Source organism: Bacillus rossius, chromosome 6 (genome assembly GCF_032445375.1).
Source record: "Bacillus rossius redtenbacheri isolate Brsri chromosome 6, Brsri_v3, whole genome shotgun sequence".
Taxonomy (NCBI): domain Eukaryota; kingdom Metazoa; phylum Arthropoda; class Insecta; order Phasmatodea; family Bacillidae; genus Bacillus; species Bacillus rossius.
In genome coordinates this window covers 60,468,173-60,492,363 of record NC_086334.1, presented here as the reverse complement: position 1 = coordinate 60,492,363, position 24,191 = coordinate 60,468,173, and the positions used below count along the sequence as shown (strand labels likewise).

Genomic DNA, 24,191 nt, shown 5'->3' with positions numbered 1-24,191 from the left:
TGTTTTTGTTTTTATAATCGCGTATTTTCATGTTTTTTTTTGGTTGTTATCTTAAAAGAGATAATATTAAAAAGCCGCTCTAATGAGATTTAATTGTTTCTTGGTTAACAAAAACTATTAACTATCAAATATTGTTAATTGTTTATATTCTATTTATTATTATTTACGCGACGTAATACTGTACGCGTACGCAATACGACTGGATTTGTTGCTGCAACATAACATAGCATGTTATGCGGTATCAGAAGTAACGAGTAACGTAACGATAGTAACGAGTACTAATTGTTATAGTAATGAATACATACGGGTACACATTTTTTCGTTACTCTTACACCTCTAGTAGGCACTACCGTATTTATTTCCGAATCGCTAGGGCAGTTTTCTTGTAACTTTTGTTGGGTGGTGATTATTTGAGTTTAATGCCAAATTTATTTTCTAAAAAGGTTGACAGGTTTCTTTAAATGAAAAAAGTATAGTTTTCCAGCGACTATTACGTTTGAGGTGTACGTGCGTTGCCGCAGCCGCACTCCTGCTTTTTTGTAAGGAATTAAATCGTCGCGCTACACTAGCACCACCTGTTAACAACATCCCGAACCAACATGGCCGCCAGCAGACAGCCCGCGTCGACAATAGATAGCAGAACAATGCTGCGTCGGCCGCTTGCTGAGAAGCTATACTTACGTGGCTTGGTAGGGTATTCTGGTTATTTTTACGTAATCTGTGATCGCATCCGTACTTATGGGGTATCGTTTTAAAGAGAATTCACACATCTACTCACAGAAATTAATATTTCGTTAATATAACCTGTTATTTTCCAATTATACAGGTTTAAACACAATTTTTATGCTATTTTCTGTTAATTTTTATTTTTTTGGGGCCAAAATTTGTCCAATTCGGTTATAGCGAGGATCAAACCTGGAACCGTGAGACCTCACTATAACGGGACTCTAGTGTATTTAATTGCTGTTTACAACAAAATTTTCAAAACTACTAAGTTGAACACAATGATTAAGTATCTTTTAAGGAAAACCGTTACCTATCAATTTATAAGGCTTTATAGGTGGCAATCTAAATATATAAAGTTTTAAAAAATATCTATATACACTAAATAAGTAAATGTGAGTAAATTTTAATGCCACTGACGGAGGAACATTGTATTCCATAAATAATTATTGCACATTATTTAGATTCATACATAGACACAGAACTAAAGTATAACTGACTAAAATAATATAATAAATTTATTATTCTAAAACACTATGGCAGTGGCAGTGTTAAATTAAATTGTGTACATTAGATTTATTATTACTAAATAGTAAATATACATTTTCTTTGTTGACAAAAAAAAAAACTCTTTGATAGACAAGGAAAAGAAACCCACCCTTATTCAATACGTCCAGTTTACATCACAATTTGAATTTTTAAATTATTTATTTATATTTTATAAAATGTAATTATTCTACACCAACAGAGTGGAGCATAAGGGAAAGACACATGGAGGCTGTAAGAAAGCAAGAGAAGAAACTTGCAAAGAGGGTGGGTGGGGCAATTCTTGCTTGCCCATGCACTCATCTCCTGCTTCAAGTCTAAAATAGGGAAAACCGTGTTACAAAAAAAAAAAAAAAAGATCTGGTTCATGTACATATCCCCTCCCCCACCCGGCCACACAAGCACAGTTGTAGGGAAGCAGGTATGTTTTGGTCATGAAGAGTGTAAAAAGCATCACTTGAGAATCTAAACAATGAACAGAGAGATAAAAGATGCATATGTGTCACAGCGTAGGGATGTGTGCGAAGACGTCACAAATTACCTCTCTCTCATTTAAGTTACATCCCAATCCCTTTGATGCTTATTAGCAGATAAAACTTAAGACTTGTACATATATTGGAATCTATGTCCCAAAGCAATAAAAATGGTATTAAGATTAAAAAGAAAAATGTATTGTGCAACAGTATATTGTGGAAGACACTTTTATTAGCTTACATTACCTATATCGGCCAAATGTTAACGATTGTATTGAATCTGCAATATCAGCTTCTACCGAAACAATTGAGCAGTTTTTTTTAGAGAAAGTTTGGAACAATAAACGTCACGTGAAAGTGTAAAAATTCAAGTGAAGGAAGAAGAAGAAAATGAAACACGATACAATAAAGAGAACATTTCACAATTCAATTGTAATACTCACGAGTATTTTCTGATACAGATTGCAGATGAACTTGTCATCAAAAGGAAGTGATCCACACAACAAAGCATACAAGAGCACACCCAAACTCCACACGTCCACCTCGGAACCTGTAAACACAAACACTGCTGTCTGAGTAATTCAGAATTAAATTATCAATTTAAATCATGTTTACTAACATTCATTTTAATAAATCTACTCTCTTAGGCATATCAAGTTTATTTTTAATGACCACAAAGTCTTCATGCATGCAGATGTTGCATTTGGTGCAGTTTCAGGGGAATTGTGACTGACCACACTGGCTTCTCTGTGCAGCAGAAACAGTGGCTGCAGCAAGTACAAGTGCCCTGCATGGACTAGTTGCCCATGACTACCTCTCTCATCGTGAGAGCAGCATCACTGATACTTGGCTGTACATTCACAATAAAACCTCTCGAAATCTCCAGTCATTCCAAACCATCTAGTGATTGTAGTTTTTCCATCTTTTTTTTTTAATCAAATGTTTTGGTTTTTTATATGTTGTGACATGCCAACTAAGGATAGTGATAATATAACCCATAAATTTACAAACTGTCGGCGAGCCAAAATATTTGTAACACTCTCCCATCACATGCCGTTGTAGGGACATGTTTTGCCACTTAATTCTGTGAGGACCGGCGAAGCTTGTACGCAGCTACTAAAGAATAGTCCAGTACGTACGACCACCACGTCGCCTGGAAGTCAACACCACATGGAAGACAAGCTAGGCCTAAGTTCATCGGCCCAACGGGTATACAAACCTTAGCCTGCGAGCCGAGGAAGCAGTTCTACCACCGCCGAAGTACTACCTCACGTTGCTGTCGCCCGACGTCACCGTTACGCTGCTCTGGCCGTCACTAGTTACGCCCATGGACTTTGTTGTCAGTAGGGGTAAGCCCAACCATCCTCAAGTATTAGTGATAGACCCTGTGAGTTGGACGATAATGTGTTTTCCTTTGGCCCACTTAAAAACCTAACAATAGAGTCATACTGTATGTGCATTGGCTGTAACTCATATGCAAGCTATTTTTCTACAAAAGAAAATGTATTTTTACCTGAAATTCAAAATCTTCAGTTTACTGAAAAAATTCAAGATCAATTCCAAAATTTCTTAACGACTATACCAAATTTCAACAAGAAGATTTTTTTTTTAAACTACAGTGATAATGTAAAAATGCAGTAAAGAATTCAAGGAACATCCTCCCACAACACAAATCAATTACCGTGTTTTCTCGCATAATCGTCGCACATTTTATTCTAAAATCAAGTTTGAAAAGTAAGGGTGAGACGATTATGCGTAAAAAAATTAGTGATGGGATTTTCGATACTTCTATACCTTGATACCTTCGATACTAGACGGTATCGCAAAGTATTGAGTATCGAAACTGTAAGTTCGATACATTTTTTCGATACCGGAATGCTTGTTCATTTGTATTGAATTAAGTTTTGAGTTGCCATCGTACAAAATACAACTACAGTAGAACCTCGATGATACGTACCCATTTCATACATTTTCCCGTGTCATACGACGATTAATTTTGGTCCCGCCGAAAGTACTATAGTTACAATGGTTTACTTTCCCGGAACATACGCTTATAAAATCATTAATTTCCCGTTTCATACGTTTTTACAAAGCGGAAAAGTCCTAAAATTTACAAATTTTTTTTTTATATATATTCCTCCTGATAAATTACGTTTTAATTAATGATTTTATTTTGAAAAATGTTCATTTTTTACCTTTGCAAACGTAAGAAAATAACTTTAACGCACCATAGATATGGATAGTATCAGGAAGACTGTGCACTTCGCTAGTAGCATCTATGGCCAGCACCAAGCGAGACTAGTGGCACAAACTAGCAATGATTATGAAAATGGTTCACGCGCTTTACCAAGGCACGGATCTCATATTTTGTGCATTAATTAATCTTTGAACTGAATATACCCGTTTGTTATTGTTTTCTTACAATCGGATTGTTTTGTATTTTATGTTTCTCAAGTTAAAATTTTATTGAAAATTGTTCTGTTGCATAAAGTTTTTGTAAAATGAAACAAACAAGCAAAAATTTCTGATTTTCTTTTTATAATACCCTAATTTTTTTTATTTCTAATTTAAGCTTGGTGACTTCCCCCCCCCCCCCCCCCTCTCTAAGAAAGGACTTCAAACATTTTGTAAGGCCACTGTTTCTCATGTCAGCTTTACTTGATTATGGACTGTATTTTACATTTCTGGTGGTTTTAATGTATGTATATATAATGATGAATTCATATTTTTCATTAATATAATGCAATTATTTACACATTATGTATTTAAGTTTAATCTGACATTGTGCTGGTATGATAGATTGAATTTAATTTAAAACTAATTTATGTTATTTGTAATAATTGTTACTTAATGGGAAAATATTTTTCCCTGGAGTATCGAAAGTATCGAAGGTATCGAACTGAAAAAACAATACAGAATCGAGTATGGAAAGTGTGGTATCGTCCCACCTCTAAAAAAATTTTTTTTTGTTAGATAAAGTATTCATAAAAACAAAACCCATTCATGGAAAGTACGTTTATTTACAAAGAGAAGTATAAAAGAGCACACCAAACAATTTAATTTAATAAGTCATGCAACAAAAACCTTTCTTCAACTTTAAATAGAAAAACAAATTTCTGTGATCCGAATGCAAGCCGAACGAACGCATAACTACCGTAGTAAACACCATGAGAGTGCGGGATATCAACAGTGTTGTTAAAAGTACTCGGAAAAAGTAATTGGGCTCAATTACAATTACTGTGGTGATAATGTAACTAATTACAAGTAAAAATTACTTTATATAGAAGTAATCAGTAAAATTACAATTACAATTACTTTGCGCTACCATTTTAAAACTGACCTACGATTCAATTTTTTTACACTTTGTTACATTAATAAACATACATATATGTTTTGTTAAAAAAATGATTTCAAATAATGATTAAATTTATTATCTTTAATTAAATGAATAATATTTGAGTAGAAACTTGCTTGAATAACATCAAAAGACTTCATACAAGTAGCTACCTGTAATAAAAGTAACACTCTTTAAATTTTGGAATTGACCTTACGAAACAATTTCATTTTAAAGTTCTCATCAGATAGATTCCCTCTCTTGATGGCAAAAACATCTTTACCAACACTTAAAAGACGCTCAACGGTAGCGATGTGTTAAATTTAAAAAATGCAGATTTTAGGATAGGGTAATGTTGGAGACACTGCAAGTCACTATGGATCTTCATTTTTGATCATAGATGTTGTGCATACGATCGTAGCACTACAGGCGTAAAATTATAAACTTCACTAATACAAAAGTGTATGATCTTCTTGTTCTTAATTGTATTCATTATACGTTCCGAGAATAAAAGTAACGGCAAGTAAATAAAAAGTATCAATTACTTTAATGTATCGATTACAATTAATGTTATGTATTCCGATTACAAGTACGAATTACATTTTTTAAATGTAATTCGTTACAAGTATAAATTACTTGAAAAGTAATCGTTACAAGTAATCCGATTACTTGTAATTCGTTACTTAACAACACTGGATATCAAATATAGTTAACTTGGTACTTGATAGAAAACGCGCATTGCATGCAATCGGCAGGATATCGATATTCGACTACGTGTGCGCGCTCTATACGGGAAGCAAAATAACCAAACAGTAATGATTGCAACGAGCGCTGGCTACATTTTTGTAAGCGTTACACTGCGGCGATGCAGACGAACAGATGAAGGTTATAACGTTTAAAAAGTCTTTAAAACAAAATTTACACATCAGACAGCTTCGTAAGTAGGGGGAGCACGCCAGTTCTGGGACAGTGTCAACAAACGACAGGTGCACCTGCACCTGTCGTGCACCTGTCCGACAGGTGCATGTGTGACAGGTGCATGTGCGACAGGTGTTTTTTCTGACAGGTGCATGTGTGACAGGTGTTTTTCTGACAGGTGTTTTCCTGACAGGTGCTTGGCTGGGTTGGTGACGTCACGTGGAGGGTGGTTGGGTGTATTGATCGTGAGCCAACTTCGGTAGGATCTATATATCTCGTCGGGTAACTTCGGGCGTGTTCGTTGCGGAGGGGGAGGTGGTGGGTGAGGGGGTGTGTGTGTATGTTTCTAAATGAGGGAGCTAGGTAGCGCTAGTGTCGCGCGCCGGAATTATTTTTACAAGTATAAAAATGTGAGGGGTGGCGACGGTTGGATTCGAACCTTCGTTTCTGGATCGTTAGTCCGTCATGCTAACCACAGGACCACGAGACCATATTGGAGAAAATAATTTCAGATGTTGTATATATATGCTTATAAAATATGTTTATTTTTTTTAAAGAGAAGGTATATATATATATTTTTTATAGTGCTCGTCGGCAAATTTAAAAACGGGCGGCCGCCATGTTTAATTTTTTATAGTGTTAAGCGGTAAATTTAAACGAGGCGCATCGGCTGCTATGCGGCCGCCATGTTTATTTTTTTATAGTGCTAGTCGGCCAATTTAAACGGCGGGAAATTTAAAAAAAATATATGTATAGTTTCGGCTGCTAGTCGGCCGCCATGTTTTATATATTTTTTATATTGCTAAGCGGGAAATTTAAAAAAAACGGGCCGGCCGCCATGTTTATTTCAACATTGGAAAAAAAAATAATAATAATTTCGACTACTAGGAAGTAACCAGAACAGCCAACTTTGGAAAAATTTTTTTTAAATAATATTATATATATGTATGACAATCGATTGCTGAAAGTCGCCATCTTGTAGTACAGCATACCAGGCCGCCGTCTTGTAGCATAGCACACCAGGCCGCTATCATCTTGTAGCACAGCATACAAGGCCGCCATCTTTTTTTTCTTCCCCATTTATAGTCATTGTTTTTGTATTTTGCATTTCTCTCAAGTATGAATATAAAAGAAAGTATTATTTTGTCAGCCACTACTCTATGACTATAGTAGTAGTAGTAGTAGTAGTAGATGCCAAATTTTGAAGGGAAAAAAACACACAAACTGAAGTGTAGCCATGTTTTCTTATAGTACTAGACCAGTATAGTCATAGTATTCTTAATTTGGTGTTTAGCATGTCTTCTATAATAATAATAATAATAATAATAATAAATTAAAAAAGCTATAGGCATTACTTATGCTTATAGCGTGATGATAAAAAAAATTATACTTTACGTATTTCAGCAAATTAAAACTAGGATGGGGGGTGGTGGTGGTGTGTAGTAGGTGAAAAATATTATAGTATGTATGGCGCCACCGGTTGCCGGCTCAAGATTGGGATTGACTAATCGATTGTGAGCCAACTTCGATAGGATCGATAAAAAAAAAGTATGCTTATTACGTCACTTGTCATTTAAAAGAAAAGGTATTGTGCATTTATAAGCATTATATATTTAAAAAAAAAAATTAAAATATATATATGTTTTCCCAAGGGGTGTTGGAGCCGCGCAGACGACGATGGCGCGTACTCCCAACGGCCCTTTAGTTCGTCCCCCCCTTGTGTAATTTTTTTTTATTTAAATAATGACTCAGACAGCCAGGTGTCCGCATAGGGGACGCCGCTCGCAGAGGGGTGCCGGCTGCAACCGAAGACCGCTTCGAACCCTTGGTCCCCCATTGTCAATTTTTTTATTTAAATAATGACTCATACACTGGCAGCTGTCCGCTCGCAGAGGGGTGGCGGCCGCCGCAGCCGAAGAGAACTGTATACAAAATGTAATTTCTTCCAAAGTTAAAATATAAAATTTTTTTTCCCCAACACTTAAAAAAAATATTACGTCTATCTGGTGTGTTAGTTACCTGTACCTGCCATTTGATTAATACCAGGTAAAAGTAACTTGTAATAATAATAATAATATTTTGCCATAGTCTCGTTTACGTAAATGTTTCTGTTCAACTATAATGTATGTATGTATGTATGTATGTATGTATGTATATATTATTTTTTCACACAGCAGTTTTTTTTTTTACGAGTAGCGCATTGCTACAAAAATTATATTAAATAGTACGTTTATTTTTCCAAACAAAAACAGAGTTTGAAACATTAACAGCAGTCTACCATGACCGCATAGTTCTTTACACGTATTACCAATTTTCTGCATACTAAGTTCACTCCATCAGTCTTCCAGATCGCTTCTAGAAATCCATGTTTTTACTGATTCTGGGAATCCCTTCCAGCTGACTAGAAGATGTGTAGGAAGTCGCTTGTGGATTTTATTAATTAAATAAGTGTCTATATACTTCGTCACTTGAATTTCTTGAGAATAAAAACCGCCCTTGATTTCATTTCCATCTATATCAGACAAGTAGTATGTTCTAGGATAACTGTTGCGTATTTTTATCACCTTAAAAATCTCGTGGGACCAATTTATGGAATAACCTTTTGCAAATAAATCCTTATTTCTTGAGATACGTACATGATCTCCGACACTAGCTTTAAGTCGCCTGTGATCTATTTTTTTCACAACATTGTAAACCGTTTTAAGAAGAGAATTATCTTTCACCTCGTTGGGGCTCATACCGATAGTCCTATGAAATCTGCCGTTGTATATTTCCATAACTTTTGGTAAGAGCGGTAGCCATTTATAGTTTCCCTGAGCGCTCATTTCCGTAAACAAAAGCGATTTTAAACTTCTAATGAAGCGTTCAACTACCGAGGCCTTCAGCTCGCTGTTGGTTGAATAATGGTTGATTCCGTGTTCTTTCATCAATGTCTGAAATATTCTGTTATAAAATTCGGTACCGCGGTCTGAGTGCACGTGAGTGAAACATCCAGAATCCTTTAGAATACGTTTCATAGCTAAAGCCACAAGCTCCGCATTTTTTTTCAGTACCGGAACCGCGTAAGCCCGCTTGGAGTAAACATCAATCGCAACCAATATATATCTGAATCCTTTATTCGCACGGTGATAAGGTTGCATTTCCACCAAATCGATCTGTAAAAGATCGCCGAGACCATTAGTGATTACACGTCTCCGAGGAAAGACTTTGCGTGCGTTTTTGTGAAGTTCAAACGCAATACCGCGTCTGGCAGTCATTTTTTTTTACTTAATTTTTTTTAATGTAGCCTGATTCAATGAGTTCTTCTAGTATGGCCAACACTTCATTGGAATGGCTCGTGTTCCCGGATTGTTGCGATGCAAGTAATAATCTAAGCCGATCACATAATTCATTTACCGAGTTCCAGTAAACATATTCCTTTCGACGATTTAAATCTAGTTTTTCAACTAAACCACTGCCTTCATGGGAAGCAATGACAGGACAAAGATCCTTAATGAGCCCGAACTTTTCATGATCGGTGTTTTTATATCGTTTAGATGACGCATCATTCCTCTTATAACACGCGCTAGTAGACCGCAGCAAGCGTGTGTATTGACGCAATGCAGCTTCTGAATACACCTTAGGTTCTTTCGAAAACAATAGCTCATATAATCCCGGCGAAGGTTGTATTAGTTCATCATCTATGCGAAGTAAATTATTAGGTAGGAAAAAAACTTCCGTATTTCCCAAGAACCAGCGATTCTTGCGTTTGTAAATTCCGTAGGTCGTATCATTTATTTTAGAATTGAATGCGGTTAGGTAGGACCGGGCTTCCTCACCCAACGGCTCACGTGACGCAGCCGAGCGTTTACCGGAATGAACAATCAGTGGTAAATCATCATCATCATCTTCTTCTTCACCTTCGCTGGAGAAAGTCTTAATCTCAGGTTTAGTGATAGGTGTAGCGGTTTCTTTTTTCACCTCCGCCGATAAATTATCCGCGGCAGCAGAAGAACTCTCGAGACGCGATGTGATCGGTTTGAATACCTGTTCATTAACTGCATCCCGCGCCAGGCGCGCGCATTTGGCCAGCAAATATTTTTCACGAACGTTTTGTATGACGTGATGGAGCTTTCTTGCTTCTGAAGCCATGACTGACTCATGTCAGCGTAAATAGAGGCTTTTATACATTAATTATGCCTTTGAAGCTCAGTAGCTGTAGTGGGTATAATGGGAAGCTCAACCGGTAGGGCAATATGCGGAAGCGGATTTGAAGATGGTCTTACACCAGACAAATTCACCGACGGACCTCTTAAAACCGGAAGCGATACAGATGGTGACTGTGCCGGCTGGTTTTCAGGTCTGTCCGCTAGCTTCCTTCCCAATAGTTTATACAATAGGTCTAGACGATTTCTCATTGCATTCAAGCTTTGATTAACGATATGTGGAAACTGAGAACATGAATTAGCTCCACTAACGAGACTATCAACTTTAGCCTCAAAACTCGATAGAGACTCCTTAATAAATTTAGCAGTATCTTCGCGTAGAGAACTCATCAAAGTATTAATTTGAAATTCCATACCGGACACTATTTCCTTACTTACAAGCTTCGGTTGCTCGCCCACGAGTGTTAAAATCTCTGTAAACGTCGCGCGATCCGTGGCATCAACCTGCCTTAGGTACGCAGTCGTATCAGATTGTTTTTCGTTTGTAGACACCAAAGCATTTTTGATTGCTTCAAAGTGTTGTTTGTGTATATATAAATCCTCGTTGTGTTTAGTCAGAAAAAGATTCTTTAGCTCGCTAAAGTTCCTATTGCAACCACCACTTGACAGAGCCTTCAACAGCTCTAGAATCTTGGCAAATGACTCGCGCGTATCGCTATCTGCCTGACGCAAGTAACTTCCCATTCCCCTCTGCAAGTCACGTGACGAGCTAACGAGATCCTTCACATCCGTAAAAATAACTTTCAGCTCATCACTACTTACAGATACCAGATTTTTCAACTCGTTTAAAACTTCCTTCTCGGGTAAATTTCCTCGAATTTTATCTAAAACATCTGTACTTTTCTTTTCAAACTGATGTAGATACGTTAGCAAATTGTTATTAAGATCCTGTGCGTATGAGAGACTGTTTTTTAGTAGACCAAAGTCTTTTTCTAAATTATTCGCCATCGTACTAATTGCATGTGCGGTGGCACCGGAAGCTACATCTACGTAATTCTTTGTGGCAGCATCTGCCGCGTCACGTGGATCGCCTACACCGCGCAAACGTTTCCCGCCAACCTGACAGTGCCCATCTTCCGTAAGAGTCAGACATGACTGTCGCTGACGTTTATTCTCGCCGCCCCCAAATTTGGAGATGCCCAAGTTCATTCTTCACGAAGGTAACACTATGAAGTGATCGAAGCCACAGCGATAACGACCTTTTTGTAGAGGAAAATCCTTACCTATTACTAGGAAACCATAACCATCATTGCTATTCCAACAGCGAGCACAAACATCTTTAAATTTATCGAATGACATGTCGGTTGTGACGTGCTCGTGGTAAACATGTTGAAGATTTAGAAGATCCATTTTAAATAAAATTATCAAAATAGAATTATCCCGAACCAACTGTTTTCGGGTTTGGCTATACGTTTGAATTAAATAAAAACAATCGCACAATAAATGTCGCCCCATGGAAAAATACTTTTGAACTATTGCCTGTTTTTCGCACCCGATGTCATCGAAAATTATAATCGAATTGGGTAGCACTTTGCTTGGCGGCACTACCTCTTCATTTTCACGAAATAGAAAAAATTTAATACCTTGAACATGAGACAATACCTGCGCCAAACGTTTATATTTTGGTTGTTCTATGCTCTTGCTATACAAATAAATATTCTCGAAACGCACTCCGTTAGGATGTTGTATAAGCGAAAGTAAAATACATGTTTTCCCGCTGTTTGAAGGTCCGGCAATTATACATCTTATGGTATTCGGCAACAGCGGTCCGTGGCGTGGTTCCCGTTTGCTTATAAAATCATCGTGAATAATTTCGATCGGAAGACTGTCATGTTGAGGGATTACTTCCATCGTTACAACTGAAGCGTAAAAAGTATAAAACCGTCTTATTTATACCCCCCAAAGTCATTAAGCTGATATGCGTCGTGCTGGAAGGAGGGTGAAGGGTAAAGGTCTTATTAACTCTGCCATAAATAAATTACCTTTCGAGCTACATTTGCCATCTTATCAGTACTGTGGGCCCGGTACAAAACTTGAAAAACGTTTAGCACGCGGAGACCCAGGCAAAAATCAATTAGATAGAGCGTGCAAAGAACACAATATTTCATACGCAAATAGTAACGATTTGGAGAACAGAAATCAAGCGGACCGTATTTTAGCACTTAAAGCTAAACAAATTGCACAGAACCCTCAAACTAAGCTAGGTGAAAAGATCGCGGCTTGGAGCGTAAGTAAAATAATGAGTGTTAAGCATAAACTAGGAGCCGGAATAAGAATCGCAAAGAAAAAAAATAAGAAAAATAAACGTGATAAAAAGGGCGGTGTTATACCATTTCTATTTCCAGCTCTGGCAGCGCTCGGTTCTTTGATTGGAGGCGCAGCCGGAATCGCAAAGAGCGTGACAACCGCTAATAATCAGACTAAATTGTTGCAACAAAATGCACAACATCACAGACGTATTCAGGCCTTAACAAATTGAAGCAAAAATGGTGCGGGGCTTTTTTTACGACCATTCAAAGCCGTTGGAGGAGGCGTGGGAGGACGCAGCTGCCGCAACCGCCGCAGCCGCCGGAAGCGAAAGGGGGGAAAGGGAAGGGTGGGACGCTATTAACCCTCCTGCCACACTACCCCACGCGGGGAAGGGTCGCTCTCGCCGCAGCGACTAAGAAAGCAGTAAAAAAAAATGAGGAAAGGGTGATTTTAGCCCTGCCTCACAGACCGCTAACTACGACGGATTTAGAAAATGCGGTATTCAATTTGAAAATCAAAAATTTCCGAGGTGTTTTCATGAGAGATAACTTACCTTTAAAACCGAAACAGTACGAGTGCGGGATAATTAATCTAGACGTATCGACAGGAAAAGGAACTCACTGGGTTGCATATAAAAAGTCTGGCAGCACTGCGCTGTATTATGACAGCTATGGCGACCTCAGACCGCCTCCGGAAGTAAGAAAGTATCTGAAAGGCACGATGTTAAGTTACAATTACGATAGACAACAGACGATTAAATCGTGGAATTGCGGTCATTTATGTTTAAGATTTCTCGTGTCCGCGTATAAGAAGCAAAATAAATAATTTCAAACAGCACAGATACACCAGCCATTGACGCGTACAGTCTATACCAGAGTGCAACCTATCCTGGTGATCCATACTGTAGTGCAAGCTAACCTGAAATTTCACTTATATTAACGGGAAAAAATTCTGAATTACGGTACGTATATTTTCCACCCCTTGACCTTACGAATGGAGAGTGGCAGATTGGGCTAATCGACTTTCAAACATACCATTCCATTCCGAACGTTGACGAAAAAAACAACAAATTCCGTTTTTCGAAAAACACTGGTCCTGTGTCTCAAATTATTCTTCCCGTCGGAAGTTATGAAATTTCAGATTTGGAAAGTTACATCGGAGATCTGTTACCACACGATGCGACATTTATTTTGAGAGGAAACCCTAATACATTGCAATGTAATATGCATAGTAATTACGATATCAATTTTACAGGAAGCGATACGATCGGAAAAATGCTCGGTTTTGAACCTAAAATTTACGTGGCAGGTCGAATGCATGAGTCAACACAACCGGTCAATATTTTCCCTGTATCGGTCATACGTATAGATACAAATATCGTGGGCTCCAGCTATTTAAACGGACAACCTAGCTTGAGCATACACGAGTTTTACCCCAGCGTCCCGCCTGGTTATAAGGTCATCGAAGTACCTAAATCTGTCATATACGTTCCGGTGATCGTTAAACGAATACACGAGTTGTCTGTGAGGATAGTCGACCAAAACGGGAAGCTCATCGATTTTAGAGGCGAAGAAATAACGTTACGTCTGCATTTAAAAAAAATATGGGAGTGAATTACTTTGGCATTCATAAAGGGTCCGGCGGTTTCGAAGGCAGACCCAGTAGTCAGCGAGACGCCAAGCGGTTAACACGTAAAAATATACGCTTTCTCAAGAAACTAGGATTCAAAGTATTCCAAAATGGATTCCAGCATTCTCCAAGTCGACCAGCCAATTCAATTTGAAAATGATATCACGAAAACGGAAATACATAGCTACCGGCCATTCATTTCGGGTCCTTATGATTTAAATTCCGAGATACGTATCGCAATCCAGAATTCTGATATTTATTGTCTGCCTTGCAAAAGCCTGTTAAGAATCCGCGGAAAATTCATCAAACCGGATGGCCAGGCCGCTACATACGCAAAAATTGTCAGAAATGGAATTTTACACATGTTTAACAGAATTGCGTACGAGGTAAATAATTTACAGATAGATGAATGTCGCGACGTTGGATTAGTCACTACGATTAAAAACTATCTTTCGCTAACGCCCAGTGAAAAAGCCGTTTCCAAGATGGCCGGCTGGGGCTTGACTGAAGACTATAGTGTACCCATTAATGCAAACGGCGATTTTGAAATATGCGTGCCTTTGAGTAGTCTCATGGGATTTTTCGAAGATTATAAACACGTTTTAGTTAACGTTCGACAAGAATTAGTGTTACTTGTTTCAAACTCTCAGAACAACGCGGTGTTAGACACGGCAGCGCAACCGTTGCCTGTGACACTAACACTCACGAGCATCGATTGGCTAATGCCTCATGTAACCGTTTCTACCGCACAGAGGATTCGTTTGCTTAAAATGGTTGAAAAAGGAAAAAACATAGACATTGCTTTCCGATCCTGGAGCCTCGAAACGTATCCGGCCCTGCCGCAATCTCAATCGGTACATTGGTCCGTGAAAACATCATTTAATACGGAAAAGCCTAGATATATAATAGTCGCATTTCAAACGGGTAGGCAAAACAACGTCGCCGGTGATAAATCAAAGTTTGATCATGTTGACATTAAGAATGTGAAAGTTTTTTTGAATTCGGAATCCTATCCGTACACAAACCTGGATAGTAATTTTCCTAATGATAGCTATCTGCTGGTGTATAACATGTACGCGGAATTTCAAGACTCATATTATGGTCGTCAATCATCACCACTTCTCGATCCGGAGAAATTTAAAGATATGGCTCCTCTCTTTGTGTTTGATGTGTCTAAACAGAACGATAAGATGATTGGAGGAGTCGTGGATTGTAGAATAGAAATAACCACAACGAGAAATATTCCCGTCGGCACTCAAGCATTCGCACTAATTCTGCACGATCGATTGGTTTCGTATAACCCGAGAGACAAATCTATTAAAATTCTAATGTAATGTAAGTGATAACGCAGTCTTCCCTGGGACGTCATGCTGTATGCCAACCTCCAGGGATGCTACTCTCAGCACGGTTTCGTCTTAAAAGAGATAAGCCTGGCTAATGACGAAGGGGAGATAATTACGAGAACATTTCAGCCGCCATACTCGTGGAAATACCTCCACAGAAATTACCAGAGAACAAATTCTTGGTTAATTAGACATTTCCACGGCATCCATTGGGATGACGGTCTGTTTCCGTATACTTCGTTGCAAAACATCCTGTCAGGACACATCAGCGGAACCGTAATGGTGGCAGGCGTAGAGCAAAAAAGGTGGCTTGCAAAGTTGTGTAAAAAACATGTTAATATTCAGGATGCTCAGACCGAGCTCGGATGTCCGTCACTGAAAGAACTGAATAAAATGTATACGCAAGATAATAGCCGTGCACGGCCCGTTACGTCACGACATAACGCCGCGCTGCTTAGGGCTTGGGCGTTGGAGAATTGCCAAGCGACGCCAGACCCTGCTTGCTTCCCCCTCCGATACAATAAATTGAAAGCGTCGCTCGTGGGGAGGGGGAGCCCGGTGGGGTGGGCACCCTCGGTGTTATAGCGTCGCTCGTAGGGATGGGGGAGCCCGGTGGGGTGGCCACCCTCGGTGCTATAAATGTAACGCGTCGTTCGTAGGGGAGCCTAGTCACCCTCCAAGTCACTCTTCGTACAAATGCAGTTTAATCCGGAAACGCTGTATCGGGATGTGTTGCTCGGCTGCGGTCGCGTGAACTTCGAGACGGCGGACGGTCGGCAGTGGTTGCACGTGTGCACAGCGTTGGGGCACCTGGTTCGCGAGGACGCAGACAAGGAAGTGATAGAGCTGCCTTGCACTCAGCAAAACTGCAGCATAAGACTCCTACGGCCGGACACACACCTACCATGCTCTCCGGAAACTCTGCTCGTCGAGGCCGCAGATGAGGTGGTGCAGGTGTGGCCCGGCCAGGAGCAAGGTTTTGTTGAGTTCGAGGTGCTTCGTCCCAACAGCACGGTGGTTGCCTGGAGTGAATCGTGTGATTTGTTCACACACGCAACATTCCTTGACGGGGGCAACCACTCGTGGAGTGTGCCGTGCAACCCGGACATCTGCGACCTGCACACCGCGGACGGCTCCGACGACGAGGAGGAGGAGGACGGCCGCCGTCGCGGCTAGACATCTGCCGCCAGCCGCCACCCGCCCGCCAGCTGCCACCCGCCCGCCAGCTGCCACCCGCCCGTCTTCGCCAGTAACAGCTCCGGTGAGTGACGTCCGCCATGTTCCCACCCATCTGGGGCCGAGACCCCATCAAGACCAAGAGGGAAAAGTCTAGACACATCCGCGGGGCGTATCCCGCAGGCTTAAGACTAGCTTCCGGTGAACATCTGGACGTTCCCATGCCGCTGTTCGAGGATGTTCGTTATTTAGATACGAACCCAGAACAATTGTCAGATGATGGTTTTAGTGATAATCAAAGTGACCGAAACTTCAATGACATTCCTATTTCTTTGGCTTCACGCCGATGGCGAGAAAAAGCGAAGAAACACAGAATAGCGGATCCTAGGTTCAATCACACTTTACCGCAGCTAATGTACGACTGTCAAGAAACTAGATATCTTTACGTGCATTCTAGCCTGCACTGTGTCGAATACCGTGTTAGATATTACGATATTGAGAAGGATTGTGAACGTCTGCCTGTATACTTTGAATCGTGTCGCGATAATATCCATTATCGCATGTGTTGGGATAAATCATTCCCATATACTACCATGAGACTGTTAACATCGTTTCACTGTGAAGATAAGAACTGTTACGTGCACTTATGCCATCCGCTGGCTAAACATCCAACAACCGTTGATGAACTCAGGACCTCTAGAGTTAAAAATGATGAAACTTTCATAGAGCGCTGTACCGGAACCGATCATTGTCGGAAGAAAACGTACGATGTTTTGTTGGGAGACGATGACGACCTGAACACACCGTGTGTAGGACACCTATGTCCTATTTACCGTGCAAAAGTAATAAAAGAGTCAAACTTTTCAGTGTCTAAATCATTACCTCTTGCGCCATATGTCGGATTCAAGCTATCGACGAAACGTAAACTTTTCTAAAAAAATTAAATAAATAAACAAACCATGAACTGTTGTGAGTCAGCGTGTTGTAACACCCTCTGTGAATACATTGCAAGTTTATTTATGGAAGCCATACGTATAATTGCTAAAAGACAAACGGACTCTCAGCTCAGTGTGGAGTGAGCCTCGGTCGAGTAAACATGTCGTTTAATCCGGGTAACCATTATGAAAACCTGTCTCATGGTTTATCAATGGTGGAGTACTCAATCTGGAATAATGGCATCCTGAAGAACTATGTGGAGAGTTGTGACGGTCACTTTCACACTGTTCAGATTATAAACCCGGACACTAACGATTTACCCCTGGAAGTTAATCAGTGCAATTCGTACGGACGTTGTGCAGTTAATTACATGCGAAAAGACACGCCATTGCCTTGCAGTGTCGACGAAGTCTACAATCACGCCTTGCAAATGCCAGAACTGCTTTCACCCGACTGTGCATCAGCTATCATCGAGCCTGCGAAACCAGCGCGCAAGAAATGTCAGCGGAGAGCGCCCGCAACGTATGCACCGCGCAAGACTCGAACCCGAGACCTCAGCCAACTGGGACCCGTCAGTCAAGATGGTGATCACAACGTTCAGCAGAACCAGCACGAAAGAGACCTAAGCAATGCCAAAATAGCCCTACGTACTGTACTCATAGAAATGTATAACAAACTGTAAGTTTTATGACTTGTGCTTTATTAATTTAATACGTGGTTTTTGTGGAAAAAACCTCTTCATATCAATTATTTGTTGTAATTTAAAACACATATAAGTGTGGTATAATATGAACAGTTTTATAAGTAATTTTGGACTCTGATTAAAGAGTCATAATATTTTTTTTAATTAATACGTCGTTTTGTGAAAAAACGTTTCAATGTAATTTTATTGTTGTAATTTAAAACACATATAAGTGTGGTATAATATGAACAGTTTTATAAGTAATTTTGGACTCTGATTAAAGAGTCATAAATTATTTTTTTTAATTTAATACGTCGTTTTGTGAAAAAACGTTTCAATGTAATTTGTTATGTGTATAATTTATTTATTGTATGAGGAGTGGTTTGAAGAGTGACTTTTGAATAAAAACTGTAAATGTTATTACTTGTTATATTATTTGAATACTAGCCTGTTCATTGTGTTACTGGGGTGAGATCCGTCTGGAGGGAGGGGTGGTAAGTTGTAAAAAAAAATTACCAGACGCAACGCGCTGTGGCATGAGGGGTTCCCAGAGTAAAAAAAAAATGCTGGCAGCCATCTTGCCAGATTAGTTAAATATATAAACGCCACAGACTGTGAGGGGCCACAGACTGTGAGGGGCCACAGTCTCTGATCAGTCGCCGCACTGCTGCTACCTCGACGAGCAGAGCTGCGCCTCCTGTTTTTCCAGCAAAGGTAAGATAGATAGATACAATTTACTGTAAATGTATTTACTAAGCTGTTTGAAATGTTAGGATGTTATTGTTATCATTTTGAATGGAAATATTCTTTTTTTCATTTAACATGAAAATAATATATTACTAACCTGTTTGTAATGTTAGGATGATATTATTATCATTTTGAATGGAAATATTCTTTTTTTTCATTTAACATGAAAATAATATTAAACTTCAACTTTCTTCACCTTTTACTAACACACAATGTTTTCGCATTTACCATCTATAATTTATTAACGTTTCCTACTTCATTAATACGTAAATATTTTTTTTTTTTTAGAGAATATTTCTAGATGGAAATATTTTCTAAAAAAAAATTATTTTAAAATCTTGCAAACGGATGGGAGATTTTGTGTACAATCTATCATAGTTTTCTGAAGAAATAAAATTAATTTAAAATTATTATGTCAAACCCATACTCCATAACTACGTCTACTAAATTTTATTCTTTTCTTTTTGTTTTAGCTTTGTGCTCACTGTTGAACGTAATTTCCCTCTCTCTCTCTCTCTCTCTTTCTTTATCTTCTATCTCTTTTCTCTTAATATGTCTTCCCGTTCTTCTTCCCCCGAGGCAAAGCGACTCCGTCTTAATGAAGCTGGGCCTTCTATCCCTGACTCTCGCGATGGTGGGCGGGGGTCAGGGGTGGAGTTGGCGCAGGGGCCCGACGTCTTGCCTCGCCTGGAGGGTGTTAACTTGAACACTGCATTTGCTAACAAGATAGTGGACTTTCGAATTGGAAATGATATTGAAAATGTCGATCCGGACTTGGACCGGTTTCTACAGAGATGTAGGGTTCCCTTTCTGGACTTAACTAACGAATTAATTCGCCCCTTTAAAGTTTACGTTTCACTCTCGGCTTCATTTGTTAAGGAATCTGCGGAGGGAAACGAGAGTGAAACTTTTCATTTCACAACTCACTCAACCGCGATACTGCACTCTGATGAGGTAGGGGAAATCTACGATTCAACATTCATTCCGGAAATCAATAAACACGTTAGTGATTTCGGTGCGCGTGGCAGTGGCTGGGCTCTAAAAAGATTGATTAACATGGATGTACATGTTTCAAGCTATAGAGTTTTCACGGTTGGCGCAGCGCACACGACATTGCCGGCGTTTTTGTACAATAGGAAAGCTTGTGTTAACATTGAGTGTCCCGAGCAGCACTGTTTCCTGTATGCCGTCATGGCAGGTGTGTCGACGGTGGAAGGCAATGTTTCACGAGCCACTTCGTATCCAAATCCACTCGTGTATTTTAATACGAATGGCTTGACGTTTCCCTCCACTCTGCATCAGATTAAAAAATTTGAGAGGAACAATGATATTTCCATTAATGTTTACGCTTGCGTAGATTCTAAGGGGAATATCGTTGACGAATGTTTTAGTGGCAAATCTGAATCCTCGATCCAGCCTCTTCGCGTATCCTCTGAGCGAAGAGAGAGACATGTAAATATATTGGCGATTCGTTCGAGTGGCGCGACAGAGCACCTACATTTTGTTTATATAAAATCAATGTCCAGATTATTGCATACACAATTGTCCAAGACGCAACATAAGAAATGGATTTGCGAGCGCTGTCTTCAGTATTTTACAAGCGAAGACAGATTAAATTCACACAATGTTCTCTGCAGCCAGCATCAGGCAGTGCGGACCTGTTTCCCTACAGAAGAAAACAAGTATTTGCAATTTACAAACTTTGCAAAACAGGACCGCCTAGGCTTTATTGCGTACTGTGACACCGAGTGTTACCTGAAGCCTTTCTCCACCTGTTTGCCCGGTGACGAGTCTTCTAGCACTATGCGGGTAAACGAACACGTGCCTTATGCATGTAGCATTTTGTTAGTATGTGGGTACGATAGCTCTTTGACCAAGTATGTGCAATTCGAGGGTGATAATTGTATTGCTGAAATGATCGCAGAATTAGTTTCAATGACACAGTGGGTTTGCGATATTTATTCAAAGACCATTACTATTAAGACACCGACCCCGGCCGTCTCTGCAAGGCTTGCGAGTCAAACACATTGTCATATCTGTCAGAAGGTATTGGCTGGGCAGACGGTGCTCGATCACTGCCATTTTACTGGTGAAATACGTGGTTATGCCCATTCTAAATGCAACCTGGCTTTCAGGATGCAAAAGAATCAACTCGTCGCAGTTTTTCATAATTTGCAAAATTACGATGCCCACTTTTTAATGCAACATTTAGTTTCGCGGCGGATTGCACAGCCGGACGGTTCCTTCGTTGTGGAGAACCCCGGCAGTGTCAAAGTCCTTGGAGTTACAATGGAGAGCTACAAGTGCATTACAAAATACATACCCATTTCAGATAATGCGCAAGGAGGCATGCGCACTGTGCGTCTTAGATTCATAGATTCACTTAACTTTTTAAATTCATCTCTGGAAACTCTCGCTGGCAATCTCACGCCAGATAAATTGAAAGTCACCCGTTCAATGTTTCCAGATGACGCACAGTTTCAGTTAGCTACTCGTAAAGGTGTGTTTCCCTATGATTTTGTTAAATCTAGTGAACAATTGCAGACTGCCTCGCTACCCCCTAAGGAAGCGTTCCATAACGTAATGAGTGGCACGGACGTGAGTGATCTGGACTATACTCACGCTCAAAAGGCTTGGGACGTCTTCCATTGTGCCACATTGAAAGAGTTTGCACTTGGTTATCTTAAGGTGGATACTTGTTTGCTGGCCGACATATTCGAGTTGTTTCGTTTCGTTTGCTTACAATATTATTCATTAGATCCTGCCCATTACATTACCGCTCCCTCGCTCGCATGGGATGCACTTTTATTTAAAACCGGTGTGCGTCTTGAGCTGATAACCGACCCGGATATATACCTCTTCCTAGAGTCAGCCGTTCGTGGAGGTATAACAAACGTTAGTCGACGTCACGCGAAAGCCAATAATGTTCACATGTCCACTCACGACCCGAGCCTTCCGTCTTCGTACATCTGCTATTCGATGTAAACGCTTTGTATGCTCATACAATGTTAGATAAACTTCCCGTGGGCAAATTTGAGTGGGTTCCCAGGGATGAGTATGCGAGTTGGGATTTCAACGCCATTGACATAGATGGCGATACGTCATATTTCGCGGAAGTGGATTTGACCTTTCCCGATTATTGTCACGACCGCCTATCAGATCTGCCTCTGGCCCCTGTGAATGGCGTACCGCCAAACGGGCGAATGAGTAAATTATTGTTAACTCTCGCGCCGCGTAATAATTATGTTGTTCATGCTAAAACACTGCGGCACTACGTTCGGTATGGGGCGGTCATCGGAAAGGTTCACCGCGTGCTGCGGTTTGAACAGGCGGCCTGGATGAAAGATTACATAACCTTTAATGCTGAGCGTCGTGCCCAGGCTGCGAATCCCTTCGAAAAATCGTTTTTTAAGTTACTATCGAATGCAGTTTACGGGAAAAGTTTAGAAGATTCTAGAAGACTCAGAGACATTCGCATCGCTTCGTGTTACGAAAGTATTTATGGGGCAGCCGAGCTGATTGGTCGTCCGACATTCAAGAGTCGGCAAATCGTCGATGAAAATCTAGTTCTCATAGAGTTGCAGAAAGGTTCGATAACCTTCGATAAACCTTTGTACACGGGTGTCGCCATTTTAGATTTGTCAAAATTGATTTTATACGACTTTCATTATAACTACATGCAAAAAAAATTCCCTCCACAGTCTCTGCATCTCTTGTACTCGGACACTGATTCGTTAATTTACCACGTTCAGTGTGATAACGTTTACGTTTCCATTCGACCCGACTTAGCTTCACGTTTCGACACGTCAAATTATGCGCCAGGTAATGATCAACGCTTCCCCTTAGTCAACAAGGGTGTAACAGGGGTGATGAAAGATGAAGCCGTTGGCAAGATCATTACGGAATACGTGGGTCTTCGCCCGAAACTCTACGCATACAAGATGGAGGATGGTTCTTGTATGCGTAAAGCGAAAGGAGTTAAGGCCAACGTAATCCGATCACTACTGTTCCCTCATTACCTGGATTGCTTGCTTAAAAATTCACGGATTCTAGGCAGTCAATACCATTTCCGTTCGCGAGGCCACGCCGTGTTTACGGAGCGAGTGAACAAGGTAGCACTGTCTTCAGGAGACGATAAGCGTTGGCTTTCTGAAGACGGTGTCAGCACATTACCTAGGGGACATAAAGATCTGTGTCCTTTTAAAACTCGTGCCTCGCCTGATCCCTCCTAATCATTGTACATATTTCCATTTTTTTTTTCCCTCTGATTACGTTCACCAGTGAGACGAACACTGCTGACGTAACCTCCGAGCAGTGGTTGCAGGAACACAACAGCGCTCACCACTCCTCCCCTGCTCGGAGGGTTTTCAAGCGTGTATATATATGTGTGTGTGTGGGGGTTGAAGGCAAACAACAGCGCTTCTTCCGCCTCCCCCCACACACAAAAGAAAAAAAACTTATCCCGAGAGGGGTGTGTTCACCTCCCCCCACCGCGCCGCACCATGATCCTTTCCATTATGCGTGTGGAGAGAAAAACCGTCGGTATGTTAAAGAAAATGTGTAGAGATGTTTTTGAAAAAAAATATATTCCCTGTTACCCTGTTAGCTTGCATATTATTCAATCTATCATGATTTAACGTAAAAATAAAAGATTGTTTCAAGTTGCCTCTCCAAGTATATTCAATCTATCCTGATTTAACGTAAAAATAAAAGTTTGTTTCAAGTTGCCTCTCAAAGTATATTCAATCTATCCTGATTTAACGTAAAAATAAAAGTTTGTTTCAAGTTGCCTCTCAAAGATTATTCAATCTATCCTGATTTAACGTAAAAATAAAAGTTTGTTTCAAGTTGCCTCTCAAAGTATATTCAATCTATCCTGATTTAACGTAAAAATAAAATATTCCCCTGTTTTTTTTAAATTTATATAAATCGTCCTCTTGATAGGATGCCTGAAATTTGTGTGACGTTCTACAGATCTCCCCAACCCCAAGACAAATGGAAAGGATACCATCAGCATTGGCGGCCTCTTTCTTCGAGGAAGAGGTGGAGGAGGGTGTGGGGACCAGTATACCAGCCGACATTGCGGCGGCCTTCTTCGCAGAAGACCTGCTGGAAGGGCCGTCGTCTCCCCCTCCTCCTCCAACACCGCCGGCCAAGACTTCGCCGCTGCTGTTGGTGGCGGGCCCCTCTGGGACATGTCCCTGGGGTCGGCCGCTAACAGCCGACGAA

At 40.2% G+C, this 24,191-nt stretch overlaps 1 protein-coding gene across 9 annotated transcripts in view; it reads right to left on the bottom strand.

Annotated features, from left to right (window-relative positions):
• LOC134533247 (maternal embryonic leucine zipper kinase-like) overlaps nucleotides 1–24,191 on the bottom strand; it is a 135,668-nt gene that overhangs the window by 77,354 nt on the left and 34,123 nt on the right. For all 9 annotated transcript variants that reach the window (XM_063370666.1, XM_063370663.1, XM_063370669.1 and 6 more), the window contains exon 6: nucleotides 2,186–2,292. In XM_063370666.1, coding sequence (XP_063226736.1) covers nucleotides 2,186–2,292 — 107 coding nt within the window. The remainder of the gene's footprint in view (nucleotides 1–2,185; nucleotides 2,293–24,191) is intronic.